The sequence below is a fragment of the Leptonotus elevatus genome, chromosome 3 (genome assembly GCF_054856555.1).
Source record: "Leptonotus elevatus isolate MCC_2025b chromosome 3, RoL_Lele_1.0, whole genome shotgun sequence".
Lineage (NCBI taxonomy): Eukaryota > Metazoa > Chordata > Actinopteri > Syngnathiformes > Syngnathidae > Leptonotus > Leptonotus elevatus.
Window position 1 is genome coordinate 23,188,287 of NC_141241.1, and position 18,597 is coordinate 23,206,883.

General features: G+C 38.8%; 1 protein-coding gene and 1 long non-coding RNA gene across 5 annotated transcripts in view; both read right to left on the minus strand.

The window, feature by feature from the left end:
* LOC147177467 (uncharacterized) overlaps nucleotides 1-14,501 on the minus strand; it is a 43,069-nt gene extending 28,568 nt beyond the window's left edge. For 2 of the 4 annotated variants that reach the window (XR_015094303.1, XR_015094302.1), the window contains exons 1-5: nucleotides 14,358-14,501; nucleotides 10,108-10,179; nucleotides 7,183-7,326; nucleotides 6,609-7,087; nucleotides 120-223 (exon numbers count right to left, since the gene is read on the minus strand). This is a non-coding gene — a long non-coding RNA (uncharacterized LOC147177467). Of the gene's footprint in view, nucleotides 1-119; nucleotides 224-1,133; nucleotides 1,231-6,608; nucleotides 7,088-7,182; nucleotides 7,327-10,107; nucleotides 10,180-14,357 lie in introns of those variants that run through there. The other 2 variants (XR_015094304.1, XR_015094301.1) reach the window with 2 other exon arrangements.
* A 1,454-nt stretch (nucleotides 14,502-15,955) lies between these two features.
* Nucleotides 15,956-18,597, minus strand: part of uacab (uveal autoantigen with coiled-coil domains and ankyrin repeats b) — a 28,530-nt gene continuing 25,888 nt past the window's right edge. Inside the window, exon 19 of the mRNA XM_086071804.1 lies at nucleotides 15,956-18,112. Within this exon, the coding sequence (XP_085927930.1) occupies nucleotides 18,041-18,112 (72 nt within the window). The 3' untranslated portion in view covers nucleotides 15,956-18,040. The remainder of the gene's footprint in view (nucleotides 18,113-18,597) is intronic.

The following is an 18,597-nucleotide window of genomic DNA, read 5'->3' on the forward strand; positions in this document are numbered from 1 at the left end:
CACATGGAAGTGGCCAAGACATCTCAGCTTCCTCTCGTGCATCAAATCCAATAAAGGTGAGGCAGCCAGCTAGGAATGAAACTTTTTTTTCTTCCTGCTGTCTCATTCTCTATTCTCACCTGCAGCTAGTCAGCGCAAGTTCGTGTCTCACTCCGATGTGTCCATAATTCATACTGCAAAGCTGTGCGATGGGCCATGCATTATTCAGCACCATGGCCTCCTCCTGCAAACAGGCAAATACGGCTCTATTAGGGCAGCACTAAGGCTAACAGCAAACAATTAAAACTGCATTGATTGCTTCATCAAGAGACAAAATAAACTCAGCTACAAAGGAGGTAGTCACTAAGTCTTCGATGCAATTTAAACAATAAGTGCAACCTAAAGGCTTATATCTTTCACTTTGCTACCCCGTATGGTATCTTTTATGGCAAAACTATTTTCATATCCTGTACGAACAAGTTTGTCAGTATGCATTATTGAGCTTTGCTTGCATGAGCTCAAACCAATACAAGGATATTTGTACACATTTTGTTCAGTAGCGTAGATCAATATTTCCAATTTGGTGCAATAATGGTTAGAAGGAAGAGCTGAGGTCTGTGGAAATTAACATGGCCGTGTTTAAGGGCTGAGTCCTGCAATAAATAGTGAAAATCTGAGCACAATTGATACCCACCAGTATTTACAATTGCCTACATATGCTACATGATGGCGGCAAAGTGCTACTTTTCTATTATACAGGGCGATGGTCACATTCACACGCCAATGGCCGACACAGGGCGCTGCCAGGTCCATTGGGAGCAAATCAGGGTTGAGTGTCTTGCTCAAGGACACTTCGACATGGTCACCAGGAGTGATGATCGAACCCACAACCTCACAGATGGGAGACAACCACTCTACCATTGAGCCATGCCAACTATTTTTCAATAAAGAAGGGTTCAGGAAATGCAGATAGGACCCTGGTGGGCTTCAGTACCTCCAAAAAGGTTAAAAAAACAAAGCTCTAAAGGCTGCTGGACTGATGTAGTAGTAGCATGTCAGTTGTGAGCAAAGTGTTAGTGCAGGGGAAGCTCACCTCACAGCATGTTCCACCTGACAAGGCCCCCCCACCCCACTCTACCCCCCACCCTCCCACCTGGCAAAGCACTAATATGGGAGCAGTTGTTCCTTTGTTTCTCAGAGGAGGACAGCCTCCAGGTGGCCACTCAGCCTTGTCTACTGATGTCATGTCACCTAAAACACAACATCACAGCGCATTAGAGCACCTTGGCAAACATGCACACACGCGGCTGCTTTTACCGCGGCAGGGACGGACAGTAGCTGATACGCACGCACGCATGAGCGCACACGATCACGCCACACATCGGAAGAAAAGCCGCAAAGACGTTTGTTCTTAAAAGACATTGATTTATATTCCAAAGCGTTGCTGCATAAATCCCACTATGTAAAAAGAATTTTATTACTAATAAATGAATATACACAGTTTATATTAAAAACTCAAATCTGCATTGTGTGAATCTTTTATGCAAATGGATTTTCAAATGAGGAGCAGCTATCTACAGAGACCTCGACTGTTTTCCCACAGCCCTCTATTAAAATTGATGCCACCACTGATTTATGTTATTAATAACGTGCTGCCGAGGAAGGGAAGCAAAAGTGATGAAACGGCTTCGCTCGTCCTGTGGGTCCCTTGTCGCCTTCCATCTCTGCTTTACACGTCTGCGGTAGCTCACAGTGATTTTATAATTGGCCTCAAGCTCATTGTTATTCAAAAGCCTGTAGAAACAATTATTGCCAGACCTCCCGACCTTTAACCGCTCAGTAATGGTTGGATCTAAAGTGACTCAAGAGGCGGCTGAGAGCAAAGGTCCGAGTGTCTTTATGCTGATTCGTAATTCTGTCAAGGTTATCACACGCACGCTCAAAACTGGATTACATTCATGCCACATTTTTCTCTCTTTTTTAATGGCTCTGTATTCATCTTTAACTGATTCACTCCCAGTCATTTTCACTGAAGCAACCCCCTTCGCTCCCGGCTATTTTACTGGATTTTAATTGATTTTGCAAGGCCCACAGAATATTGTGTTATATTGCTATAAAAACATGGAACCTATCAAAAGAAAGATTAGAGTCTCTATTTCTATCTGTTTCCGTTTTGCAGCAATTAGAATTAGAATATAGCTAAGGTTCATCATTATTCACAAATCTGTTTCAAACCGTGGGGAAAACAGCTTGTTGCAACATGGCCCTGGCTGATCTCTTATACTCTGCTGCCACCTGCTGGTCATCCTCTTCAGTTCAGAGGCTGCATCAAAGCCTTCTGTATGCTCTAGCATAATTATTATTATTATTATTATTTATTTTTTAACGTATAAATATGTCTTTGGGAGCATGGTAATATTTAAAATATAACGTGTTTATACGTTTTTGGGAGCAAATGAGTTAAAGATGTCCTACATATTTCCAACTGCCAAATATATGTTTCAACAAAGCTACAGAACTTCTGTCATGCACAGAGCGACATCTACGTCAACCATGTCTGGACGACAGGCTCCCAACAAACACAAAACGTACCGACCGGAGACCCTGTCAACGACGAGTCACAAGTGGAGTCCTTGTTCATCTACACCAGTAATGCTGACAAATGGTCACAACAAATCAAGTCAACGGTCTTAGCCAGATGTCAACCGGGTAGCAACCGACAACACTGAAAGCCGCAGACATGCAGACACAAAGCCTCAGGACGTCCTTATGAATGTCCCAACACAGCAACATTGTGTTGACTCACTGAGGCAGTACAAGAGACACACAGACTTGGAAGACGGCAAATAGTGGAAAACAGATCATTTGCCCCTTTTCTGCTTGGGTGACGAAGAGTGTGTGTGCTGTGAACATCTGTTAAATGGGTTGTGGGGACACACGCTTAAAAAAAAAAAAAGTCGAAGAAGAAGTAATATTTAATTGAAAAAAAATCTTGTAACGTTTTTTCACTCACAAATTCAAAGTAAATTGTACAAGGAGAGTTTCGAGTACATTTTACAAGTTTATTTAAAAAAAAAACGTTGAGGAAGGAACTTATGACCTTCAGATTGGGACCTTCAGGCCACTCTAGCACCTGAGCCATGCCACTATACTGCATTGCTGGTGTGTCCAAAATTAGACCAAAAAAGTCTCTGGGAGGTACAACATCAATATACTAACAGCAGAAGCGGAATGGCTCAGGTAGTAGAATGGCTGTCACGCAACCTGAAGGTTGCGGGTTCATTCTTTTGTTTTGTGTGCTTTTACTTTTTTAAATAAACTTGTAAAATTTACTTAAAACTCTCCTTGTACAATTTACTTAGAATTTCTCAGTGAAAAAATGTTGAAAAAGGTTTTTTTTTTAAATAAATGATTTTTTTTCAACAGTGCATAATTATATTATATTATATTATATTATATTATATTATATCATTCAACCACCAGTGGATTACAGCGAGATCAATTAATATTGGGACATGGACGCACTTCTCACCTTATTGGGTCTAAACGCAACCACACTACATTTGAAATAAAAGAAGCAAGATGTGCTTTAACTGCTGACTGACAGCTTGATTTTGAGAGAATTGGTATCCATATCATGTGAACGCTGTAGAATTACAATAGTTTGTGGTACCAAAACTTAAAATATAAATCAACAATCATGAATCAAGCTACAATTCTTTTGCTGTCAATTATAGCCTGAAGTCTGGAACGCATAAATATTTCATCCCTGGTGATTCTCTGACAGGCCTCAACTGTCAACATCTTCACTTCCCGCTTGCTTTTGGGACAGTTTCCCTTCAAGTTTTGTCTTCAATTAAAATGCATGCTTAATCGGATTCAGGTCAGGTGACAATTGCATTTCACTTCTTTGCTTTAAAATCCCCTGTATGATTTGGGTCATTGTCCATCTGCACTGTGAAGCGCCGTCCAATGGGTTCTGAAACATTAGGCTAAAGATGATCAGATAATTCTGCCCAAAACACTTCAGAATGCATCCCGCTGCTTTTGTCAACTGTCAATAAACACAACACGGGAACCAGTTCCAGGCAGCAGCCACTCAACAAAATGTCCCATTATTTCTAGTTCCTTAGAAATTGGGCGGCACCTACAGTACCAGTTCACATCTTTACAATGACACGAAATTGCTGCGATCAACAAAGAAGCACATCCAGCAAATCCTATATACATCAACAAGTTATTGGTGTTGGCTACATGCTGGCAACACTATTATATTAAAAATAAAAACTCATACTGGCACACCACCTTTCATGATCACTTCTTGTGGTCTAACCATAAATCCTCTTGGACAAACTTTCGAAATCTTTCTGCCCTTCAATATTTTAACCAGGTAAAAAGAAAAAAGAAAAAGAGAAATAGCATTAGAAAAGAATAGCTTCTTTATTTGTTGTTTCTTTTGAAAATAAAACTTAAAATTGATCAAAATAGGCAGAAGAGGCAGAGAGCACACGAGACTCATTGGGATCTATTATGTGCATGTCGACTAAAAAATACTGAACCTGTATCTTCAATAGTTTCATAAAGTGCTCGTTGAAGTCTTTCAGCATAGTTTTAGCAAACTTGTACTCCCTCAAATTACATGAAGCTCCCCTATTTGTCAGTTTCTACAAAAATATTTAAATGAAAATATTAAGTAATAAAGTGTAGGAAAAGATAAGGTCGACACTGCATAATGTTGGAAGCAGACTACCAGCTAGTGGATATTAGAGCTGACCAAATGTTGACAATAATTCAAACTTCATTATTGCAACTATGGTGCTATTCTTTTCTTTCTTTCTTTCAAATTTCCCATCATTTGCATTTCTTGCTTATTTCCCATCAACATGCGTAAGTGTAGCAGCCTGCAAAGAGTTTCTCAGCAGGTGGTGTGGCGGGCAATAATAATAACCCGCTCCACTAAGCGTGCGGTTTCCACTGACAAATGTGTTTGCAGTCTGCAAGGACCTGCTGTTTTGGAATTCTGGCCCATTGGGATATTAGCCTTGCAAGACTAACATCGCTTTTCACACAGTGTGAGAGGTTAGATTGTAGTTGGTGGTGGTCTGGGCCACAGTTTCCCCGTTTTTGACTGTCAGGTATGACCATAGAGCACAAATATTTCAGAAGTCAAGTCAAAATTTTTTTTTGCAATAACATGTTAGCAGCCTCCACTAGTCGAAACAGTATTCTGATGAATTTTACGTTTGTGGAATATGAATCAAGCAGCGAAATCCACCTGTTTTTATCCATTTCAGGGGGACGGCCATTTTGCCACATGCTGTCGACTGAAAATGACAACACAGCTGCTCAGGGCTCAGGTAACAACCAATCAAAATTAGTGTGTTCATTTTGAGTAATGCCACTAAAAAAAAATTAAACACACAATTAATGACCGCCCCTTATTTGGAAAGGAGGAATTCCAGTCGCAATGCAGCAGACACGTCCAAGTCAAAATTTAGCGGTAATAATTTTAATAATAATGCATATATTTGTGGAGGCTGGGGTAAATTTGTATTTTCCAACTTTAAAAATGTGCAGAATTTCACAAGTTACCTCATGTTAAATAGCTCTTAATACGAAAATAAAAATGCACTGAGCTGTCACCAACGTCTTACAAATGCAATTATGCCATCTCGCGGCAGAAAAATGACCTCAACACACAAATCAATATCACACTCGCTTTTTACAGTACAGTACATCGTTTTCATTTTAACTCAATTTTATGAATTATTATTAAAGTACTGTATCAATGACTAAAAGATGCAGCTATATTTCTTTTAGTTTATCATTTTTCTACTTTGATGTTTAAAAAGTACAAAAACTTAGAAAAAAAATATTGTACATTTTATTGTACATGTAGAACAGATATAAAATTGATGGTGAGTTAACTATTAAAGTCATGCGATTAATTACGATTAAAAATTGTTATCGCCTGACACTCCTAATGTTTGTACTAAAGACTTTGTACTATACAATGTTTAGCCCCATTGTAAAGGGTTGTTGAAGCCCTAAAAGATTATTTTAAGATGCATCTGTTGTTTAAATCATTAGAAAGGAGCATGACTAGTTCAGTACCTTGTTTATACAGTTTGTTGAAACTGTCTCTCATACAAAGTTGACAATCCTGAATGAAAAACAAATCTTGTTTAAATACGTTGTGAAATAGTCACTTCAAGTTCCGTATCTAATTACTAAAGTTTTTGTTCAGTAACTTTCCAATAAAAAAAACAGGGTGAATAGAAGTCACAGAAGAGCAAACAAACACAAAATAAAAGGCTTTCTGTCGGAATCCAGCTCTGACTCTCCTATTTTAAGCACAAAGGTACTGAGAAGATCAATCAGTGCCGAGTTTATTAGGACCCGGAGTATCTTTGCTAACAACCGCACCATAAATAATTTAAAGCTTTTATCTGTCTGCGACATCACCAAGATTGCAAAACAAGTTGGCTGGGATTTGTTTGTCTGTGAAACACAAGCATTTGCACCCGGAGAAACAAAATACTTCTTTTTTTTTTTTTTTAGGATAAAAAAAGAAAAAGAAAAGAAAACCCCTCTGCGTTCTTATACAAACACTTTTGGATGTGGCGTACCTGTCACTTTGTAAGGACTTCATTAATTACAGCTGCTTCCAGAGCGTAGCGAATGATTAGCAGAGGTTGCTCAGTGATCACAGCTTTCGCAGATTTCCAACGCTGCACTCCAAACATGAAAAGCCAAGCGTTGGAGAGAGAAAAGCTAGGGAGGGGAAGGGGAAAGAAAAAAAAACGAGGTGAAAAGAGAGCACTAATCTAATTAAGATCTTGAACACTCAATTAGCCTTGAGCAGGAGAAACAAATGGCAAATAAATTATTTAATTACAACAACCAGTTTAACAGCTGGAAGAAGGAGCAAAGTGTGTGCGTGTGTGTAGGAATTTGGAAGAGTAACAGTGAGGGATTGGAAGGGCAGGAGTTCAGTGACGAGTGTGCCGGCACTGAGCCTTGACTGTGTTTATGAGCGTGAAAGTGCACGAGTGCAATGGAGCAGCAGCCTGGTTTATCCATCCGCGAGGCCCCCACATGGTCAGGCCTGGAATCAAATCAGTTGGTTCTCATGAGAGCAGAATGAGGTCACCGCTTTTTTTTTTTCCTTAGAAGCAAAAGAAGTGGTTTAGGATGTCTCACCAAAAAGCAGCCTGACACACACTTGGGGGTTTCTCACAGGGTTGAGGACGCAGTTAGTAGTGCAGTGGTGAGGTTGGAAACGTGTTCTAAACTTTCTCAGCGGTTCGTCTTGCTGCGAGTCTGTCTAATCACTTCTTCGTGATGCTGTGGCAAGACACATCAAAGTTGATTCATGTCCTACTTACAGTATGGAACATTGTGCAAAGCTTATTTCAAAATCTTTGATATTCAGCATAAGGTCCGCTGTGTCCTCTTTAGCAAGCTAGCTTTAGCATACTAGAGAACAACCAAACTGTTAACAACCACTGTATTTAGAGATGTTCAATACCACCATTTTTCAGAGCGATACCAGTACAGTCACCGATAACGATGTACCGATACCACTAGTACTTTTGATACATAGAATTTATATTCAACCAATGAAAGGTCATTTTAAAGAAAGACCTACAGTAGTAGTCAGTATAGCATTTTTCCTTAAAGTTGCATGAAATTTATGCCGTTTTTATATGATCCGTTTTCCATTTGTTCATAAAATACAATTTTTTTAATGAACACAAAATAAAAATAAATAAATAAATAAATACAGTAGCCAGAAAAAGTCCCAATCAAAATGTATTATTACTTTTTTAAGGTTAAAAAACATCTTGTCACAGCAATCTTTTTATCCGTCTTAAATAATGGAGACTTGTTATATATGAACGCCTCAGCTCAATGTCTGACAAAGATTGATTTGGTGTGCCATGCTTCTCTGAGGTTAACGGAGGGCTTTGACCCATCATGGTGAACCGTATTCTTGAGTGCGATGGCCTCCTTCGGCTAGGTTGGCTCTGGTACATTTTTATCTACTGCCCCCCTACATTTGCTAGTTAATCACACAGAGAAATGTTAATTCTTACAGTTTGCGTTCAAATAACATTTTGTTGCTAACCATTCCATTTGTCCGCATTGAGTATGGAAAAAAGAAAAGAAAAAAAGGCTTTGGTCCCTTTCTACATGCAACCTGTTACAAAACGACAAGAAAGTGACAGAATTGATCTCCTGACCCGTTTTGTCTCATTTTTATTTCATTTCAATTGTATTGAAATCGCGTACAAAGACGATGTCATTTTCATTTTATTTAAACTGTAACTTCTACCGCCTCAAAAAAAAAACAAAGAGGAATAAATGACCGAACAGGTTCTTTTAACCTGCTGTGCCTGTCACAAAGTGGGGGAAGGAAAACACCTTTTTCAACCACCTACAAACTCTCAATAAACAAAAATCTTGATATTTTCACTATTTTATTTAAAATTTAAACCAACGTGTTTCATTTCTATCATTTTTTTTTCACGTGAGTAAGGACAATACTCGAGATTCCAGTCCAATCTAGTCCTTAATGAATACTCAGCCTGTCCAAATCAAGGCTAACTAGATGAGCATTTGCTGCCCTCTGCTGGAAAATAGGTTAGACTGCTCCAATAATACTGTAGTCATGTTTATAGGGATCTTTCATTTTATTCATGCCTTTTGTGCTGCTTCAGGTCTCGTTCCATTTGACTTCCGCGTCAGGTAATTCAATGCCATTTTTGGCCACACAAAGTGTAAAAAAGACAAAAAAAAATCTTTAAAATAACAGTTGCTGTTAGAGATGTATCTTTAATAAGAACTTATTTAAAATATACTTTTTTAAGGTTATTTGCAAATTTGCTTTGTAAAGTTTTTATATAACAACGGTTCTTCTTGCCATATAAAATGTATTAAATTGAGGCAATTTATTTGGTAAATATTATTTTTATTTTACCCTTCAAATTATAGTTTGTTTGCATAAAGTGAAGACTGGGGGGGGACAAAAAAAAAAGGACTCAGCCAGCTGCTGAGTGCTTCCACAATTTAAATGCAATTTTCCCCCATGGTCAGCAGAGGTAGGACCACCTCTTCAAGTCAAAATTGCTCATTAATCATTTGCTTCATTGGAATGCATAAAACCATTCAATGCTTCTTTTTAAACTAAGAGTATTATCAACTGTACATGAAATTGCTCCTATGTCTAAATATTGTTTTTAATGATGTAATGGTAGAAATAAGGAATTTTAAAATGATTGATTTGATTACATTTGCTTAATCCAAATGGTGCTTGATGTTGTGTTGAGTTTTTTTTTGGAGGGGCAATATGCTCGTAAACCATATTTAGACCATATGAACACAACAAAGTACTCATATTTTCTCAACACATCGAACAACTCGTCACGTTCTATACTCTGCTCTACCCCCACGTAATTCCTCCCACATCCAGTATGGCCAGCAGCCATCTTTAACGCTCACACATACACACACCTCGGAGGTATTTGCATGTCTAATAATGTATAAAAAAGCTCAAACATGGTTTTACAACCAACATTAACATGGAGCATTAGTGCACAAGGCTGCTATAATTAGCGTAGCCACATATTTGAGATTTTCTACAAAGCGTTTTAATCTTACAGGCTTTCTCGGGCTCCAAATGCAATACCTGGAATTCAGAAGTTTTAATCTCCAAACATTAATGTAGTGCTTCACAAGACCTTTTTTTTGTACGCAAGTAAGATTTTGATAATATGTAATGATTGTCATCATAATAATAATAATAAAAGATGATCCATCCATGCATCTACAGTATCTCTTTTCTATAGTGCTACCGATCACGGTCACAGGTGAGCTGAAGCCTATCCCAGTTGACTTTTGGTCACCACAAACGATCGATCACAGGACACCTATAGAAAACGACCATTCATGGACACAGATGGCACTGGGGACGGAGGAATATGTCCCCCCTCAGGCTTCTACAAGAATGTCGGAATTTGTAAATCTTTCATTTTAATCACTCGTCTTCCTGATGTCGAACCTCTATTATGCAAGGCAGACAAATCTTACAAGCCCGACAGAGAATTCATGCTATCGGCTACTCACGTAAACAATATCCGCTGCAGCTCACACTCATGTTGCCGTCTTTGGGTCACAGCACTGTGGACGAGATGTGGTCTAAAATGTGAGAACAAACGCAAGTCAGGGAGGTGCTCGGTGCAGAGACTTTCAGGTGAGCCAACAGGCCCACTTGCAAATATATTTACACAATGCTGCCAAGGGTGGAACTGCTTTCACATTGTGGGTCAGCTTCAATATTTGTTGTGCGGATGATTTATAAATATTTCCCTTTGGTCATACCCAGGGCAAGAGAGCACTCTTACTTTCTGCAGCGAGCCCAAGCAATGGCACAACTGGCATTAAACCGATATATATATGTGTGTGTGTGTATATATATATATATATATATATATATATATATATATATATATATATATATATATATATTAGGGGTGTGAATTGCCTAGTACCTGGCGATTCGATTCGTATCATGATTCATAGGTCATGATTCGATACCAATTAATCCGATACGAATCTATAAATTGATTATTGCGATTTTTTAAATTTATTTATAAAATACTAATCAGTAAACTTGTACATGTATACTGTAAGATTTGTATGACATTTTTTTTATTTATCTGAAAATTCAGGTTGCAGTCTGTTTCATGTTTGAATAGCACTAAAATAAAATATTAAGGCTTAATGTTCCATTAATACAACGTTCTTCCATGCTTAATGTGTAAATCCTAACCCTAAGTAAGACTTCATATATTCCCGTAAAAAAATGTATGCTTAAAAATCGATTCAGCCGCATATCGAGTCGATTCGAGAATTGTGCGCTATAATATCACGATATATTGCCGAATAATTTTTTTCTAACACCCCTAATATATATATATATATATATATATATATATATATATATATATATATATATATATATATATATATATATATATATATATATATATATATATATACACACAAAATAACTAAATGCATATGTTGTTTGTACTTGGTGTGTAAAATTTCCATTTATTTTGCTTTTCGACTGAACCCATGTCAGCATGTCCAGAACTGGAAAATGGACAACTGTGTCCTGTAGGGTGTAAGCGGTATCATGCCATGGTATGATTTAGAACAGTGGTTCTCACAAGGGGGTACATGAAGGCACTCCACGGGGTACACAACATTTTAGAATAATTTCTTAAAGCAGCATCAATGCAAAAATCCTTTTAAAAATAATTATTACATTATGTAAATATTTCAGGAAAATTTTTAATAAAATGTTTATTCAGCAGGCTATTACATTTCATTGTCCTAAAACCCCAGTCTCCTCAAACCAGACCCAAACTGTCATACGCCACCTAGGATTACCTGTCAATCATTTGAAAATTTGATTTAAAATTAATGAATTATGGATGGATGGACTTCTTTTTGAGAACAGATCTTTATTATGATCCCAAAGGAGGACAATTAATGGTGCTAATATTTTGTATGTGCACAAATCGTTTTGACAAACACTGATTTAGAAAAAAAAGAAAACTTTTAGCCTTTCAACTTCTTAGCTATGTGCAATTCAGTTGTTGTAAAACACTGCAATGATTAAATGCAGATGTTTTGCAGATGTGCATATCAGCTTCTCGTTTTGTGTTGAATGTGTCTAACAGGTTGTGACAACATTGCTTGTTTACACACTTCTGCTCCCAAGTGCCAGCGTGTAATGTTCATTGAAGTTCAAATTTGTCAGCCAATGACGGATTAAAAACAGAAAGCAGAAGGGAGCTCGGAAAGATACTTATACCACATTCAGGAACTGACTCATGAGATACAGTATATCCTATATATATTGTAGATATTATATATGAGCAAAAAGGCCTTTTCCCCCCTTTTTTGGCTGTGTGACTTAACTCTTCCTTTCCCTGTTTGTTAACAAGAAGGAGGGGGAAAAAAAGAGGTGGCTCCTTTCTGTAACTCTAATAAGCACTGGCCAGCCAATCATATCATCCCCTGCTTAGACGTCTCCACAAATAAAGACGAGCTCATTAACGGCGACAGCCAGTATTAGCGGTTACTGACAAATGGCTAAATGAGACTTGAGCTGACACTGTTGTGATTTTGGTGCGGCTGTGCCGTAGGTTTTTGATCTTGGAAATAAATGATTCAATGTGCTCACATACCACTAGGGGTATGTGTAGCTCGGGTTGGGAAATGCGGGTGTAGCGTAAGGGAAGTGCAACTTCATGGAGCGTACTTTTAAATATTTTTAACCATCATGACTGCAAAAAGGAGATACAAATTAAAACTCTAATTTCGGTTCTATTGGTCATCACATTATTCATCTTTGGCAATCAAATGTCAGCATAAAATAAATCTGTCAGACTCTCTCGCACTTTATGGTTAACATGTCGGGCCTTTTTCCAACCACACTAACAAGCTCTCAGGCCTTAACCAATGTCAGCCGTTTAGGACATTGGGTTTGGGTTGAGGACAACCAAGGCTGTCATCAAGCTTCCTTTCCAACCGCCAACACCATCTTTAATTGTGGCTGCACAAAACTGGAACGTTTCCATTTGAGGCCAGAGGGATAATGGTAAAGATGTGGTGGGAAGGATGACAGTCACGTGTAACTAATGGGCACTGTCTGTTTTGTCTGTCAGTGAGGGGATGAAGACAAGGTCAGTAGATACAATGAGTATTAGTGGTTGACCAAATATTAGCGAGGGGAAAGAGAAGCATTGGAACGGACTTGAAATCATTTGAAATACAAATACATGCATCATTGAAGTCCAGTCAGTGTGCAATAAAGATTTAAGTGATAGTTGCTTTACATTTAAAATCTTTGCGTACCATTGTTTTTTGTGATCTACAGTTAAATGAACGTACTATAAAAGATAATTTAAGTCATATTAACGATTTCATGCACCCTGAGGGTTTTCACTGTTTTTTCCTCACTACCCTCAGCAACACAAGCAAAGCCCTGAGAAAAGAGGGTTCCTCCTCACCTCGCACCCTTGCTGCACCGCCTCCCCGCGTGTGCACATCCCAGGTCAAAGCAAGCGCAGCCAGTTCCAGCACCAGCGTGTTGGAAATAACAAGAAATGACGGTCGATGAAGAAACAAAGGAAAAGGTGAGGAAGTGGAGAAAGAAAAAGGAACCAGATGAGCTCAGAAGTCCAAGAGATGAAGGGAAGCCAAGGGAGCTGATTGTGGAAATGGGAACCATGTTGAAGACATTTACCTCAAATCAGCACCATGTGTCCTCCAGAGCCTTATTATCCCATAAAAGGAACTTTATAGAAGCAACAAAGTGCTTTGGAACCCTGCAAAAACATTAAAGGGACATTGCTTGTCTCAGCCCGTCCAAGATCGGTCTACTTCCTCTGGGGACTAATGAAAATAAGGGGGCCGCTGGCATGATGCCTACTGCCCCCACAAGTGCTGCCTGAGCAATCGTCTGTTAATGACAAAAAAAAACAGTTTGCAGTTACACCAGAAAAACAAATAAGACACAGGTGGCCTTGTAACTGAGCAGACCATCGGAATTCACTTGGGTAGTGATTCAACTTTCCTGACAACCTTTTCACCCTGGCTTTACATTTCAGACAGCGTAAATGGACATGACTTACATGTTTTTTTTCTTCTTTTTTGTTTACCGTCCCTAGTTATTCCCGAGCCCTGCCTAGCAACTAGTACTACTGTACTACTAGTATACTGGTTCCCCATAGTTAAAGCGGCAATTTGTATTATTTCGTGCCATCTAGTGGTGAACTAATAAAATGCAACAATTTTGAAACACGTGCCGTACGGTGCCTCAAAGAGACCATACCTCACAAGGCCACCACCAATCAATATTTGAAGTGAGCTAGCAACAACCCGACTGGAGCGGCTAAAAAGAGTGCCTAGTGGGAGAAGCGAGCAAAAGCTAGCGAGAGCAAAGCAGATCGAGACAAGCAGCATACACGCTAAAAAAAGAGAATTGTTGACCAACTTAATCCAATTGCTTCAAGTGGTAACACGCGATTGAATTAAGTTAATCCAAGTCAATAATAATTAATTATAAGGTCATTAAGTTTAATCACTTGAGTTCATTTAACTGAATATATTAATTTTGGATGAACAATTTATTCAATCGTACTTTACCACAAGCAATTCAATTGAGTTGGTCAACAATTCTCTTTTTAGACTTAAGTTGGTTGAACAATTCTCTTTTAAGAGTGTAGGGTAAAGACATGTGCGTCAATCGCTAATGCTAAAAGCTATCTCAACAGTCCTAATCAGGTCAATGCACTCACCATTATCCAAACTTTTTTGCTCGGTGCTGACAGCCAATGAAAGTTGGCGGTGCTGTTTACCGGTCACGCATTGTAACATTGTAAATATAATGCTTTGAAAGCTCAGTTTGCGTTTTCTAACCAGCGACGACTGGTAATCGCAGTGGATCGTTGGACTACATTTCCCATGATTCTTACATGCAAAAGCAGGAAGTAATTCTAATTCCGGTCACCGCCTGCTATGTTGGCGGTGATTTGAACCAGGCCCGAATGCGAACGTTTCAGAAGTAATTGACTCGGCGCAAAGGAGTTTGTTTTTTTCTTTGCACGAACATCTTTACCAGATTAAAATGCACGAAAACTCCTCTCGCTGTTCATATTCAACAAGAAAACGATGAGTAATTCTGCGAGAACATAATTAATTCCAGCATCCATTCGGTTAGTTTTTTTTTTTTTTTTTACTTAACTGGTAAATCAAAATCAGGCAAAGTATAGCACCCCCCCCCCCCCAAAAAAAAAAAAACACATGTTGCACATGTTGAGTGTACAGATACTTGGATTTACAACACTCCAGCTGATGAGTGTGTACTGGCGCTGTCGGCAATCTTGATTTTTTTTGTTCAACAGTTGGGCCACAAAGGTCTGTTTGAAAGAGTTTACAAAACCCAGCTTTGCGTGTATGCATGATAGGAATTTGTTGAAATAGCAGGGAACACGTGAGCGTCCCGTATGGGAGCACTTTGATGAAAATAAACCTTGAGATGAGACAGCATGTAGGAGACAAATCAATAAAACTCGAACCGAAAGAGAAAAAGTAAGCACCGCATGCCAGAGAGCTACTCACTCTCATTCCTGGCTTGATTACATTTAAAGTGAAACCATATGAAATCCATTTTCCCACAGGGCTGTGACCGTCTGAACCTGCATGTAGCTGAAAGTAACAAGTCATTTTAGAGACTTGAAGTGAAATAATTGACTTTTGATAGCAAAAAAAAGTCAACTGCTCACATTAGATACAACAAAGTGAGTTGAATTTCTTTAAGGCTGCTGAGTGAGATTTATTATTCGAAGAAAACTAGTGACAAGAACAGTACAACAAAAAGTGCAAAAAACTAAACACTGTAACAATGAACAGTTTGGGATGGTAACTCGCAGGTTGTGGTGAGCACATAAACCTTATAATCATGAGGTCAAAGGTTAAAATCTCAGCCCTCAGACCGTCCGGTGTTGAGTTCTCCCACTATCCATTTCCGTACAAAAAAACTCACAAATGGCAACTAGCCCACCCAAAACTTCAACACAATCTGTTGGGTCAAAATAATTAACCCAAGCGTGGGCAAAATGTAACCCAATCTGCTCAAAATCCGCACCTACCCTGCGAGCGGGCTGGGAAAAAGAGCCAGCATTTATTAGAGTGGGATTTTCTTGCGACCAATCCAGGGTATCTTTGCTGGAAATCTGGGATAGGTTCCATTTTCTATGGAAGATGGATGGACGGAACAGACAAACAATAGACAGATGCGATTCTCACCTGCATTTAAGGGCATCTGTTCATGATAACTACTGGTTAGCAGCTGGAGGTACTAGCATGGCAATAAAAAATAGTCCAAACAAGAACATAGTTTCTATGTTAGGCACTTTTATTGATTGACTCACAAACACAAATAGATGTATTAACAGATTTAACATAGCCTTGGTTGATGGTGAAGGGAGTAAAAATTCATCCTAAAAATCTGAAGAAATTAGGCCAACGTATAAAAACAGAGTGAGTAACTTGTTAAGAGTGTCAAGCTCACAAGAAAAGACAGGAGTGCTTCAAATAATTCCGTTTTAGGAGGTTAACTTATTGTATCTCTTAATGGATTTGTTCTATTGTATTAGAATATCATCCTATTATTCAGTACATACCGCTCAACGTTTATGTTGTGCCGTTCTACTTCCAGACCTGCTGAACGTTGCAACTGTCACATTTTAGTACAGTCATCAAAGTAGTACAAAGCAATGAAAAAGTCAGTGAAAAGGCACAAGAGACTCGCTCAACAATCACAACACACAACACCCAGAGGGGGCACACGCAGCCGCTTCGGGGGAGGAAAGCGCTGCAGCCGTTGTCTTGGGGAGCCGCCAAAGTTTTCCTTTTGCATTATTTGATTGACAAATTTTCAAGCTTTCCCATAAAAGCAGCTTCCGAAGGCAACAAGTGTCCCCCTCCCACACACGGAGTCAACATTCTATTAACTTGGCCTGCCAAGTCTGACCACTAGAGGGCACTCCGGTTTCAACAAGGAGATGACCAGCCACCGCAATAACTACACAGCAAGAGAAATTCGTTCTCGCACACACTCATCTCCATGACTCAAATGCAGCATTACCTAAAACAACAAACCACTGTAATTGCTAAATGAGCCCAGTAGTCTATGTACCAGAATGGTGAGTCATTTTCAGGTTTGGATGACTACTTTAGTGTTATGCCTGAAAGGACCAGAAACAGCAAGAAATGCCTACGAGGTGATTGGAAGCACTTTGCTTGTCCTCGTTAATTTTTTTCTTTTTTAGTTAATTCCAAAACCACATTTTGTCACTGAGGCTTCTCTTCAGCATTGCTGGTCAAGGAGAAACGAGCAGATATTGAGATACGAGGATCCAAAGCTACACATATAATTTGAATATATATGTATTTGTAATGTTCTACTGTGAATCCTTGAAATGTCAACTGAGAGCACACAACTTACATCCTGTCTTAGGGCTCATGACTGAGTGTTATGGAGGAATGTGGGAAGTGATCAATGTGTTTGAGGAGTTAACTAAACACTAAATATAAGATAAAATGTATCAAATTCTATCTATTAGTTAATTTTTCATGATGACCATCTTAAACTAGTCCTATGCTAGTTGATTATGAAGGTAAACACATACCAATAATTAGGCCTAATTCAAAGATCTTTTTTCTCTTCTGAGAAAAAAAAATGCAAAGGTCCAATTGATTGACAGGGCCAATGCACAGATAAGAATGTGACACCAGGAAGCAACTTGAAGCTCATACTGTTGCCAGACACAAAAAGAGAAACGTTGGGTGTTTTTACTGTATAACGCATCTCAAAGTTCATCTGCCACAACAAAAATAACTAGAAAGTAACTCTTTGTATTTTCTGGCAGTCTAGACACCCTGTAGAACCATGCCGACTCTACAGGTCAGCCTCGGTACTACAACAGCGTCTCGATTTGGTGCTGAGATTTGCGATTGCCAGTCATAATACTGGTGTGTGTGTGTGTGTGTGTGTGTGTGTGTGTGTGTGTGTGTGTGTGTGTGTGTGTGTGTGTGTGTGTGTGTGTGTGTGTGTGTGTGTGTGTGTGTGTGTGTGTGTGTGTGTGTGTGTGTGTGTGCGTGTGTGCATGTGAGTGTGCGATCTTGAGTACACCACACACTATATGAGCATTAAGCATACATTTGCCTTTTTTCCTGGTTACTTTTCAAATCACAAACAAAAAAGATGGTATGTGCGTACCCCTTTTAACTGTCAGAAGTATGTGTAAAAGGTTCTTTTTCAGCATACTTCACATGAAAGATGATTTAATAACAGTCCATTTGCAGAGCTATCATCTGGATGACATAATGCAGTGTGAAGCATGACAGTGTTGTGGGGGTGTGGGAATGCTGAATTTGAGTCTGCAGGTAGTAGTGTCACATTATGCTGAAGAACGCTTTAACACACAAACTCTTGTCTCATGCGGATGATCTGTAGCAAGGCAGCTTGGACGTCCTCATCCATGTGGCCCTATAAAGATAAAAAAATAAAATTAAAATAAAACACTTTTGAGACTGAGCTTGTTGAGACTAACACTATTCCAGTACGGATGCACTCTTATACATTGCATAGTCTTTAATTGTGAATTTGAACCATTAGCTTAAGGTTATGTGTATTTCTTTGCACCGCTCGGAGCTACTTTTTCCATCAAAAGTAACAGAACCACACCTTTTCCTTCCAATGTAAAAGGTTCCGAACATCTTTCATAATTTGCCATGAACTTGAAACTAGCCTGTAAATGAAAATTTGGACAAGCAAGCAATAATGTAGCCGTTTCACAGTTCTTGGAGAAATGTGTTTTCTACCAAATGGAAGATACAGTAGTTCTGCAGGAATACGGAAAAGAGGGTCCCTTTGTTATAGTCAGCCTCTGTCTATCAGATTATGATTTGCGTTGCAGCATCAAGCTTGTTTATTTTACACACGACTTACTTTTTACACTCAAAATTATATCT